Raw genomic sequence first — 13,219 nt, forward strand, 5'->3', positions numbered from 1 at the left:
GAATTTGTAGGTTGACAATGTCATTACTAATCTTACACACTGTGCTTGTCAGCTAATTTGCATTGTAGCTACCACCACACTCTTTCCCTTATTTGCACAACCATTTAGCTTTTCATCCTCCACCACATATTCTTGACCTTTCTTGATTTTTCATAAATGCATGTACTTCTTTCTTCCCATCCTTTCCCCACCCTTTCCACACCTTAGATTTCTCCATTCAAGTCCCGAGACTACATAAATATATATGAAAAAAGAGATTCTATGAATCTAAAAAGCTTGTGTTCATAGCTAAAATTTTCAAATATTAGCTATAACAACCCATTGTAATATAGTTATTCACAAACTTCTTATTGCATAATGGCACATATTATGTGTATTCAATACAAATGTATACAACCTATTACTCTAGGACTTAGGATTATTACATAATCTTGTACCCAACAATAAATATATTTGGCTTTTTATTTGACATTGATGAACAATGTCATGTCGAAATAGTATAATTTTAAAATTGCACTCTAATGACAATGACAAATGCATTGATATTAAATTAATGTTTATTAATTTAACATGCATTAAAAAAAATCAGATTCACAAATGATACTTTTCCAAATATTGCTAAACAATCTAATTGCAATTCTTAATATATAATAATGTTTCCTTCTAAGTTGTACAATGGAAAATAACAACAGCATGAGTTCTAATCAATGATAAAAATTACCCCAACAAAGGCTTTGAATAATGAATCAATGTTTACATTTCAATTATGGTTGGAAAATACTTTATATTATAAACTAATGTTAATTATTTTACCATCTAAACAAAGAGATAAAATCTTTTAATATGTTAACAATTGTCAAAATAGTCTCATCCAAAATTGTCTATCCACCTCGTATAGATGCAAGTGCTAGTTTTATAATAAAATTTAAAAATGATTAATTCTAATTGGCAGTTAAAATGAATAAAGCATTAATGATGCAACCACACTTAACCTAGAGGATAAGTACTAATAATAGATTAAAAACAATAATATTAATTATGAAAGATTGGAAGTCTCTAATGATTAAAACAAATATAATATAAACATATAATTACAAAAATACACAAAATAAAATAAAATAAACATGTTTTAATTGTGTTTAATATTAATTACAATATCATAATAAAATAATCTTTTGATATTATTAAATAGTAATAATTTTTTTAATCAAATAGAATATAATAAATATATATATTTTTCACTAAAAATATATGATATCTTTTAACGTGGGGTTTTGTTTTTATTGACATTTTAAAGAATGTATAACATAATAACATATTTTAAAATAATAAGTAAACTATTTGTATGTCTATACTAAAAATAAAATAAATAAATTACATTTAATATGTATGATTGATAATATTGATAAAAATTTTAAATATAAGAGACTCTTTATAAAATCCTTCATAGTCAATGGGCCCTTGGTCTACTAGTGAAGTTGAATGGCTCACAAAGAGCTCACTAGGGATCAAGTCTTGCTGAGTGCTCGAAGACATCATAAGGGATGAGGCCGAGATCGTGCCCTGGGTGAATTTGGCAGCATGGATGCTCCTTAGTCCTTGGCTATTAGTCGAAGAGGTTTCAGCACGCGTGTGCCCGTATTGAGTACCTAAGACTTGTTTGTGAATGACATCCAAAAAATAAAACATCCTCCATAAATCAACTAACTTTTTGCCAATTTACACATTTTGTTTTTATTAAAACGCCAAATAAAAGACATTGAAATGATCAAACTATCATAATTTTTTAATATGACAGATAAGGGCGAGTCCCAAATTGGAGGCTTAGTGGAAGACCCACACGTGACAGAATGTATGTGGAAATGACATGTGAGAGAATGTGGGATTTTCTTGGTAATGAAAATGGAAAGATCTCTCACGTGTAATTTATACCTGACTAGTTGCATCCCGATTCCCACTATTTAACGATAACAAGGAAATCAATTTGACTCAATTAACTTTACGTTAATTACTTTTTATTATTTCAAGTTTATGTAGTAAAACGGCCTAAGGCGGACATTTGACATATTTTTGGGATTAGTTACGAAACAATATCTTTGCCGTGAAATTATCCTGCAACTAGAAAAGTCTCCACATTCTGCGGTGGATACGCTTTCTCGAATTTCAGAATCGGGCGTTTGGAGAAGATATATAGAACATTCTAAGGTGGCGCTGATTACGTATGCAATGATGCATTTAACGGAGATTTCAGCATTTGAACTTTGCAATTAATCAAACCGTTTATTTTTCAAACGAGATTTTATCCACTTTGGCAATGCTTGACATTGCAGCCCACGATGTTATTTGAGGTTAGTCAAACACCATCTTCTGCGGGGATATTAATATAAAAATTTCTAAGATAAAAATAAAAAGTCTTTTGTATAATATATAATTTTAAATAATGAATAACAACTGTATCAGTCAATAATTGAAGATTCTTGTGTTTATCTTATAGTGTGATAGTGTCGTATTGATGTTATTGTTACCAAGATTCAAACTTTCAGTAAAGTAAATTATATTAATCTGAATTTTGTACCATAAAAAATAGGAAAAAAATAAACTCTCAAATTATAACTATAATTTTAGTTTATTGAAATGAAGAAATCCTTGACGATTAAAGCCACCGGTACAGACCTTTATACGGATTAACCAATGTAACAGTTTAGTGTGAGTTGTTAGAAATTTTCAGGATGTAACCCCGTCCCGTTCGACGAAACGGGAGGAGCTTATTCATCCAGTCCGTTGCGATTTCAATCCCGTCGATGGAGGGAAAAGGTCAAATATCACTGCAAAAGCTAGGAAGGACCGAACTTCAAATCTCGTGGCTTAATTCTCGCTTAGCCGGCACGAAAATGAAAGTCAAGAGGAATGGGACCGGCTGGAACAAACGAGGTAGAGGAACGTAGAGCTTACACGAGAAACTTCCTACAAGTCCAAGCGCGTTATGGTCAATCATGCGTAAGCTTCCCTTCCCTTGAGCCGCACGGTAATAGTCAATCTTGGCCTCCCCCTTGGACTTTCTCATTGTGGTGGTTCGAATGCTATATAGCGTACGCAGGATAGAAGAGCATAGAAACCATTAAAAACGAAACTCAAACACAGCTAAGCGTTCCGATCGTATTCGGTGTCACAGATATCTGTTTGGGGTTTCGTGAATTCTAGTAACAACGGTTTTTGGGAAGATGGAGAATTTTGTCGCGTTGCCTCCTGCAGACGGTGTAAGTTTTTCGTTAGCTTACAATCTGAGTGCCATGGTGAGTTTAGCGAGTGACAACAGGACAGAAAATGGGGATGATTACGGTTATTACAAGGCTCGCTTCAATCCAGCCGTTGCGGTTGTTATCCTGGCGGTGCTCAGCCTCATTTTCTTCATTGGCTTCTGCTGCACCTGCCTCTGCCGCCGATCGCTCGGCGGGGATGGCAGCAGAACTTTCCGGCGAGCCATGGGCAACGACAATGCGAGAACTACGGCAACGAGGGGCTTGGAGCGCACGGTCATCGAGAGTTTCCCGGTGTTCAGCTACGATTTGGTGAAGGGGCTAAAAGCCCAGGCAAAGGGGTCGGAGTGCGCGGTTTGTCTCAGCGACTTCGCAAACGACGAGATGGTGCGGTTGCTTCCCAAATGCAACCACGCATTTCATCCGGAGTGCATCGACATGTGGCTCTGCTCGCACACAACGTGCCCCGTCTGCAGGACCAGCCTTGTGCCTACGGACGAGTCGAGTCCCTCGGAAGTCGCCATCGGTGTCGTCGCTGAGGAGGCAATTGACAACGGAGCCGTGCGGATCGATGTCAACGACGGAGCGACGGTCGAAACAGCGGAGGCGAGCGAGGGTGCGGGAGAGGCGCACTCGCTGGTGAGGGTGAGAAAGGAGGCGGAGAAGGGCCCCGAGTGGTACATCGCCACGGCGGAGGGACTCAAGCCTGGGCTTCACAGGACCTGCAGCTTTGTCGATGTGGATCTTTCCGAGCGGGCGTCTACTTCCACGGCACTGCCCTCGGGCTCTAAGCCGGACGGTTCTATTAACGAGCCAGGGAGCAGATCGAGCTCGGAAAGATGGACGAGCATTCCCGCTGCTTTTTTAAGGTCGTTTTCCGAGCGCGGCGGGCAAAGTGGGAATGAGCGGGCGGATCGGAGAGGTTCCTTGATGAGGACGGTGAGTTGGCTGAGGGGAAGAGAGGGGGGCGAGTCGCAGAGGGGATCGAGATCGGGGTCATCCAGACATGTCGAGCTACGTTCTTCGGATGCTGTTGTATAGAGTTAGTGCAGATGATTAAAGCTTGATTCTTAAACTAAAAATGTTAAATATTTCAAATTTAAAGAAGAATGGCTGCACTTTTAGTGGCTTTGGTCCTACGCAGGCCACGTTGTTCGACGTGCTTTAGCGTTGCCGACCCACCAGCTCGCTCCTCATTGTCAAACGTCGGCCCCAGCCGGAGACAAATTTTCCGCGATCTGCTCCGCTTCTGGAACCTTGTGTCCAAGACGACTAGGAACCTCATGATCACGGCTGGGAAAAAAGTAGAACAAATATGGGAGAAAACCTATGCGAGAATTATATCATACACGATGTGTTAGCGAGCTTGCATGGATTCGGTCATTGTATATGTCTGTTTTATGGGAGCGGAAAATGATGTGGTAAATATTTCATACATCATTTTCTTAATGGGATCGTATATATTTGTTGGTTTTATACCTTTTTTTTTCTTGTAAGGTGGAACGATAAAATAAAGTAAATTGCATTTTTTTTAAAAGTTGGATTAAATGGATTAAAGCATTTGGTTTGTATATTTGGTGAGAATAATAATTTAAACTAGCTTATATATTATATATATATATATATATATATATAATAAGTTGAGAGATATCTTTTTAAAGGCGCTTATTTTCATAATTCTATAATTTTCATCATCGCATATTTATGTGAGCCTAAGAAGCATGAGGAAATGATTCAAGACTCTTGATTTACCTCATTTTTACTTCCATTCCTTTCTGTAATTTTCACGATTTTAATTATATTTAGTCTATTTCTATTTTGTTTATCTGACATGTAAATGAACATCAATTTTTTTCAAAATGAAAAATGTTTACATTGAAGATTGCTGCCACTGTAGAAAGCCTCTCAACTTAATTATAAGATTTCGACTCTCTCTCTCTCTCTCTCTCTCTCTCTCTCTCTCTCTCTCTCTCTCTCTCTCTCTCTCTCTCTCTCTATATATATATATATATATATTTTAATTTTTTTTTTAAAGTTTTGTCTTATTTGGACTTATCTAAAATTTGGTATTTGATTTTTTTAAAAATTTGAATTTATTTTTCTATAATTACACATTTGATTTGGATCAATTCATATAAATTGTAACTCAAAACTTAAAAATATTTTATAAAATAATAAATTTAGATGAAGAGATCCCGATCTCTTAAAAGAAATACATGCAAAATGAATTAATACTCAAATATTAAACCAATATTAAATAAAAATCATGTCATTTTTATGCTCTATTACAAATCCACAAAGATATATGTGTAACTACAAAACTAGGGAGAAAATGTACAATAATTGTAATTTGTACAAATATACAAAAATTATCATACGAAACCAAATAGTCGAATGTTTGACAATATATTTGAACGCCCAGTAATTAGTCCTTTTAACTGTGACTTTCCCTTGTTTTTTTATGATGGAAAACTTGTCTCACATTATAAAACTACCAAAAAATCCACAAAACAAGTTCACGGCCAAACCTCTTTGATAAACATCTTTAAGATAAAGCTATGCCTTGGTATACTTTATTTGAGCTTTATTTAGTCAATATAAAGAAGAATGTAAAAAAATTATATTTAATTATTATCAAGCCTACTCAAAAGAATATCTTTTAATATTATATTATTTTATTAGAATGTTCTATTTTTTTATGTTTCAAAAAGTAAAAAGGAAAAAGAAAAAAGCTTTATTCTAATTCGTCTTCTCCTACTTTTTTAATAATTTATTTTTTATTAATTTTAAAATTAATTTTATTACGTATATACTCATATAATTATAAATAATAATTTAATATAATTATCTATTTATATTTAGGTCTATTTCTTTAAAAGAGAATGAGATGTGCTCTTTTCAAAATAATTTTTTTATAATTATTTCTTTTGCATATGTTGCTCGCACTAATTGCTTACAAATTTATCAATTATTTAGATTTATATTACATTATACAATTAGTTAGACAATATCAAATATATTGAAATTCAAAAAATTGTCACATAACTGCGATAACATAAGGCATTAAAATTTGAATTTGCTGATACACATTCGTCAAACCAGAGGACAAAAAATTGTAAGACAGTATAAGAGTGCCAAAGCCTGCCGCTTCTGGGAATGCAGAAAGATTTCATCAGGATTGGGTCTTTTATAAGAATTTGCAGGGGGCTAAGCGTGTGGGAAGCCAGCGCCATACAGAATCTTGTGGGTTTATAATCAGAGCGATTTGAAAGGGTAAAAGACCTCTTTACTTTCTTCAAGACTATAAGCCGACTTGATCTCTTCTATCAACCCTCCGCTCTGTTCCTCTCCCCCTCTCTCTTCCCATCACCCAACTGAACGTCCGTCGAATCGTAGCCCGCCTGCGCCGGAGCTTCATCGTTTTCGTTGTGGACAACGATGCTGATGTGCTCGGGGGTTGTCCGTTGCTCCGCCGTGGCTGTGGGAGTTGAGTCCTCACCCGGCACAAGGCTAACCCGGCAGAGAGGGCAGGTTGTGTGAGAGCAGAGCTACGTGTCAATGCACTCCGAATGAAAAGCGTGGCTGCACTTTGGAAGCAATCGCACCATTTCGTTCTCCACATAATCGCTCAAACTAACGGCACACTCCGATCCCTTAGCCTCATGAGATTTAAGCCCCTTCACGAGACCGTAGCTGAACACCGGGAAGCTCTCGATGACCGCCCGCTCCAGGCCCACAGTCGCCCCCTCCAGGTCTCCCTCCTCCTCCTCATCATCATTCGTATCTGATCTTCGGAAAGCTCTTCTATCTTCCCTGATGACAACCAAGAAGCTTCTATCTGATCTTCGGAAAGCTGATCTTCTTTCTTTACTGATGACAATCAAGAAGCCTTTCACGCTGATGTAGACAATCTGGAAAATTATAACCAAGATTAGGATGGACAAGATTCCCACGAGAATTATCTCGGGCTCTAAGTGTTGGAATAATGTTTATTTATTCAGTGGTACGAATGCATTTAATACGTACTATGAAGTTTCTTTCTTTGAGCAATATGTAAATTGAAAAATATATAGACATCTCTAGAATGTTTTCTTTCTTGAACCTTCTCAAGAAGTCTCTAGAAATATGTATAAGTTCTATAAATATAGCATTCCTCTCAGCTGTAAATGCATGAAGAAAAATTATAGTGTTTTAATAACAAGAGCTCTGATCGAGCTTTAGTCCGTGCCTTATGTGGGAAGAATGGAGGAGGCTTATACATACAACCAGATCTATTTTTTGGTTCAATCCATGGAATTGTAACATTGATTTCAAAAGTTGTTGTAACTTTTGAGAAAGAGAGGAAGTTGGCAGTAAACAAACAAAATGGTGGAAGTTTTCTATTTGTATTTTGAAATTAGTAGAATTTCAAATTGCACAAAAATAGCACATGTAATATATGAATAGGTATATTGAGAAGACTGTATGTATAAAACTATCATATTCTATGCATTATACAATGAATAATTGGATTTACATTGTTTGTATTAAGGACAATTGTATCAAAAGAATTAGATAGTGAGAAAGAGAGGAAGTTGGCAGTTAAAAAACAAAATGGTGAAAGTTTTCTATTTGTATTTTGAAATTAGCAGATTTTCAAATTGCACAAAAATAACGCATTTAATATATGAATAGGTATGTTGAGAAGACTGTATATGTAAAACTATCATATTCTATGCATTATACAAGGAGTAATTGGATTTACATTATTTGTATTAAGGACAATTGTATCAAAAGCACTGGATAGTTTGACATTGATGTAAAACGTAAGATGTATTGTGTTAAAGTTGTTGCTTTTCTGAAATTTATCCTGTTTGTTAGTAGGCTCCCCTGCCACCACCAGAAGCCCCAGATTTTGAATGCTTCCAACTCACTCCCATTCGCAATCTAAATCTCAAAACTATGTGACAAGTACAGAGAGAATATTAAGTGTGTTTCATAGCGGTCATGATGCTGAGCAAAGGTTGTTGATGTGGAATAGGTCTTGTGAGGATTATTTACGGTCTAGATTTTTCCATCTATTCTATATCTATAAACTTGCTACCTACTCTTGGAGATAGAATTTTTTAGTTGCAAATTTGGGTTTTCTTCTTCCCAAAACTCCTACTTTTAAAAATTTATCATAGGTGGCAAATGTTTGTTACAACTCTCTAAAGAAGTCCTAGTTAGGTGCTAGGTGTATTTTACTAAATAATATTTGGATTATTATCTACTATTTTATGTATTAAGTTATATAATAAAAAAATTACTTTTAGATAACTTTGATAGTATTCTACTATACAATTATTTTATTTATTTGAAAATGTTTTTAAAAATTTGATCTTAAAAATAAATATGAATGGGAATTAAATGATAATTAAAAATTAGTTCTTCTTTAAATTAAAATGTTTAATTGACAAAAGAAAAAATATTTAATGGTAACATTTTTTTTCATAGATTAATGTAAAATATATTATTAGGATATTTTGGAAAAAGATTAAAAAAATTCAATATCAATAAAATTTATTTAACTAAATAAATATGAAATCTGATTTTAGTTGCACAATTAAAAAATTATTTTTATTTGAGTAATTGATTTTTCTTAAAAATAGATTCAGATTCTATACGAAGTGAAATGTATCTACAGTTTACTTTAAAATGAAATTTTGAAATAAAATGGAAATCTAGATACGATGCAATATGCACATCATTAGAAAATTTATAACTAAACTAAATTTAATTCATTTTATATAATTGTAACTATATAATCTCACATCTCATTTATTTAATGAGAAAAAGTAAATCCAATGCAATGTTCCAATACTTATGAATTTGTGTTTCCCTTGTCCAAAATAACTTGAAATATAGAAATAATTAATAGTATAATAAAAATAAAAATAAATTATTTTATTTTAAATAACATTTAATAAAAAAACTATATTTATATGATCTAATGTTTGATCATTTTTGTGAAAAATATGTCTAATATTTGTTTATCTATTTAATTACTTAATGCATATTCTTTATATTTCATTCACTTTTGATTGTGAAATATGAACAAATATATTAGACTTATTTGTCTTGATATTTATTTCTTTACCAAAAATTAAAATTTGATAAATAATATAAATATTAGAAAATTTTGAATACAACACAAATTTTGAATGGTTTTATAGATATAATATTTTAATTATTTAATTTAGTTAAATAATAAATAAATTTATAGATTAATAAAAATTAAATTTTACTATCTATATATATTTTTAAAAACTATTTAATGAGGGATGTGCCTCTTATCTATTAAATATTATGTGTCCATATTTGTAGTAAATATTATAATATAATAATAATGTTGGTTTTGTGGTTGTATAATATGACCTTATTTAAACCAAAAGTGAGGATATCAACAACAATATTTAAAAAAAAAATCTCTACCCATATAATATAATCAAATATATTTTATTATTTATTTAGGTTCCGTGATAAAGTGGAAAAGCGGAATGTAAAAGCAAAGGCAAAAGAACATGAATGAACATGAGTAGAATTAGTTTGCCGATAATTTTGGCAGAAATAATTTTGTGATATTGATGGACAGGTAGGCTTTTCCCTTATTTTCATAATTTTAAAAGTTATTTATTATTATTATTAAAGAGAAAATTGCTCTATTCTCTTGGTTGAGCATTCTTTATTTTTTAATTTGTATAGGAAAATAAAGAGGAATTGTTCTATTCCAATTTCTAAAGCCATTAACCATGCTAGCCATTGGTTGAACATTTCTTTTTTTATTAATATAATTATGTTCATATTCTAAAAGATTATAAAGCGGCATGATTTAAACGACATGCTACAATAGTTATTTCCTCTCACTTGTTGATTCTTGGCATGTCTGGAATTTATTTTATTTCGTTATTTCTAGTGAAGATTTCTTTTCCATCCATCCCAAACTCCAGGAGGAATTTTTCTTCCCTCCCTATCATTTCCTGTTCCCATACTTTGTTTCTTAGCTATTGGTTGAGTTTTCTCCATTTATTTTTCTTTAAATATTCTCAAATTGTTGAATACAACTTGATCTTTGCCCTCTTAATTAACCTTCTATACATGTGATAAAAGATCGATGCATGATTTCATTCAAGGGATAAAACGTAATAAAAAAATGAGAATGTAAAAGCAAATGTGTCATATATCCCATAAAAAATGATTTGATATGTTAAAAGAAAGCTCATTTAATGCTCAATAGGGATGGGAAATACGGTACTTAAAAGATTACAGCTTGCTTCTCATGATCATGGATGAGAAATTTAGTACATTTCTTTTACAATTGAATGAATAACTAGCAAAATTCCTTCCCTTTTATTTGTCATCCATCCCCTATTTTGTTTCCTTCAGCTAGAATGAATCTCATTACTCACGTAAGAACAGAGACTTGGAGGAACCAAGATGCATTCAATTCATTCCTCGGGCAGGCTTCCTCTAACTCCTGTGATATGACATATGATATGACCCTAATAAATTCTAACAGTATTACATTTATTGCATCCTTATCTTTAGATTTTTTGGATATTTTTCAATTTGAAAAAAAGAATTAATGCCCAGGAAAATGGCCCTTAACCAATAAGAAAAAGGGATTTTTGTTACAATAAATAAAATTAAAAATATTCAATCTACAACTTTAGGACATGACTTTAGGAAATGATGATTTTTTACTGAAAAAAAATAGGAGGGGGGTAAATAAAAATATTAGTTCCCTGCCTTATAAAGAAGGGACTAATAAAGTGTGCATAGTTGATATGTTGTTTTGCTACTATGTTTTTTAGCTCTATTTTTACTCTTTATGATGTTGTTTTTAATTAGTTCAACATGAAGTCATCACCAATATAATTGTAATTTGGAGCTAGAGAAGTAGATGGCCTGTAATTTGGCAAGCTCACAAGTTCTAGTGATTGAGGAGAAGCGGGATCGATGGCGAAGAAAGGGTTTCCTTTGTCTGCGGTAGACCAAGTTACCAAATTCTTCGTTTTCCCATAAACATTGGTGTACTATTCTTTATAAACAATTCCCAATCAAAACATAGTTCCTCCACAAATGGATTCAATGGAATCAAATTAGGTTGTAGCTAATTTCTGTATAAACAATTTGTAAGTGAATGAGATTAAATACTGATCCAAGCCATGGGATTCAATTTCAATGTTTCCTTGATTGCTTTCATTACTGTAAATTTAAAAGCATCTCCCAAAAAAACTTAAAAAATTGTATTCTTTAATACAATTCCATAACAAATTATATGGTTGCATATTTATTAATTAAAAAGAACTACTAATAATATGGATACAAACATGTTTTATGCAATAAAGTGGATTCATCCAAAAGCTCCAACCTTGGATGAGAATTCTTATCAATAATTAAGTAGAGATATATAGATGGGAATGAAAATTAGAAAAAGGATGAGATAGAGAAAAGTATTAAGATAATGTTTTTTTTTTTGAGTGGTCTATTATGACCTACACCTAGGGTTTTAGTAAGGATGGGATGTTTCTCCCTATTCTACCATTGAAAAATTGTGAAACATTTAAATTAGGGAGGTAGATGAGGTGTAGAATTATATTTAAGGGAGGATGAAGTGAGTTTGACGCATCCTTTAAGTGTTTATGGAGTGATTTTGTTTGGGTTTCCATTGATACATTAAATTTGAGAAAGCCCTAGCTAGTTTGGCTTAAAACCATATTTTCTTGAGCAATTTGGGGGGTCTTAATATTTGGAATTTTATAGTCCTTCCAAATGAGTGCTCAAATATAAAATTAGGTTTTTGGGTGTTTTAGAGAATTTTGAAGTTATTTTCCGAAAATTAGAATTGGAGACCTAATTGTATTAGGTATGTTTTAGGTCTAAGTGTTGATTGATGTTGTGGGCACTCAAAACAAGTTAGAAACTTTGGGAATAGTTAGAAACATGTTGAAAAATATGTCTAATACCATTATAATTCTCCTTGGTAGTCTAATAGCCATGATTATGCAAATATCCTAGGGGGTTCTTGTAAAGGTTGAAGGGAAGGTGTGGCGTCAAATGGAGTTAGTTGGAGTTGCATGCATGCAAGTAGGAACATGGGGGATTTGTTGAATTTGGTGATTTGGGAAGTATCGATCACCTATGGACCTTGTGACCTGACCAATTTTATAGCGTGCTTGAGCCTTAGAGAACTCACCTAGACCAAGTTGGACTTTGCCTCATCCTAATTCATCCTTGCATCAAGAAACAACATTATATGGCTGCTTTGCATCAAAATATCTAAACTTATTGGATGGTTACCTATAAAATTTAATCATCAACTATAACATCAAATTAATAATAAGGGCTTGACTAAATGAAAACAAATACCTCCCTAGATAACACCTATATATGTGTTGTTTATCAAGCATGCTCCTCCTAATATTCATTTTTTTGATATAAATGAGAGTATGTTCTAGACTTTTGAAATTCATAAAGAATAATTTTTTAGTCCACATTCATATCTATGCATTAAAATCTACACTCAGGCATTAGTTATATGAACCATGATGGTATAAAATAATAACTTAATCAACCAATGGTATTTAGACAAATACAATATTTTTATACATACAAGAAAATGCCAAGAATTTGTTTTCCTTATATTAATATTTTTTGAGCAGACCATCTTTTAATTGTTAAAATAATGAAAGGACAATATCTTTAAAATATTTAAAATTTGTGTTTTTAATTATGTTGTATTCATTTTATATCTTGGTTTATAACTTTTCATGGATCCATCAAAATGAAATTGGGGAGCTATTACTTGCTTTAGAACTTAGGCAAAAACCAGTCCTAAGGAGTAACAATAATGGGCAACTCTATTGGTTGCTGATAATCATTTAATTTTAGTTTCTTTCGAAAGGCGAAAACTAGTCTTAAGGATAATGAATAATGGTCGG

The 13,219-nt window shown here is 32.7% G+C and overlaps 1 protein-coding gene across 1 annotated transcript; it reads left to right on the plus strand.

Annotated features, from left to right (window-relative positions):
- The first annotated feature begins 3,101 nt into the window (after positions 1-3,101).
- LOC149542124 (uncharacterized) lies at positions 3,102-4,794 on the plus strand. The gene has a single exon (XM_089797166.1). It carries the CDS (start codon positions 3,222-3,224, stop codon positions 4,296-4,298), a length of 1,077 nt encoding a protein of 358 aa, XP_089653292.1. The 5' UTR covers positions 3,102-3,221; the 3' UTR covers positions 4,299-4,794.
- The last annotated feature ends 8,425 nt before the right edge of the window (positions 4,795-13,219 follow it).

Source organism: Cupressus sempervirens, chromosome 8 (genome assembly GCF_028749045.1).
Source record: "Cupressus sempervirens isolate cs-2001-9-10 chromosome 8, ASM2874904v1, whole genome shotgun sequence".
Lineage (NCBI taxonomy): Eukaryota > Viridiplantae > Streptophyta > Pinopsida > Cupressales > Cupressaceae > Cupressus > Cupressus sempervirens.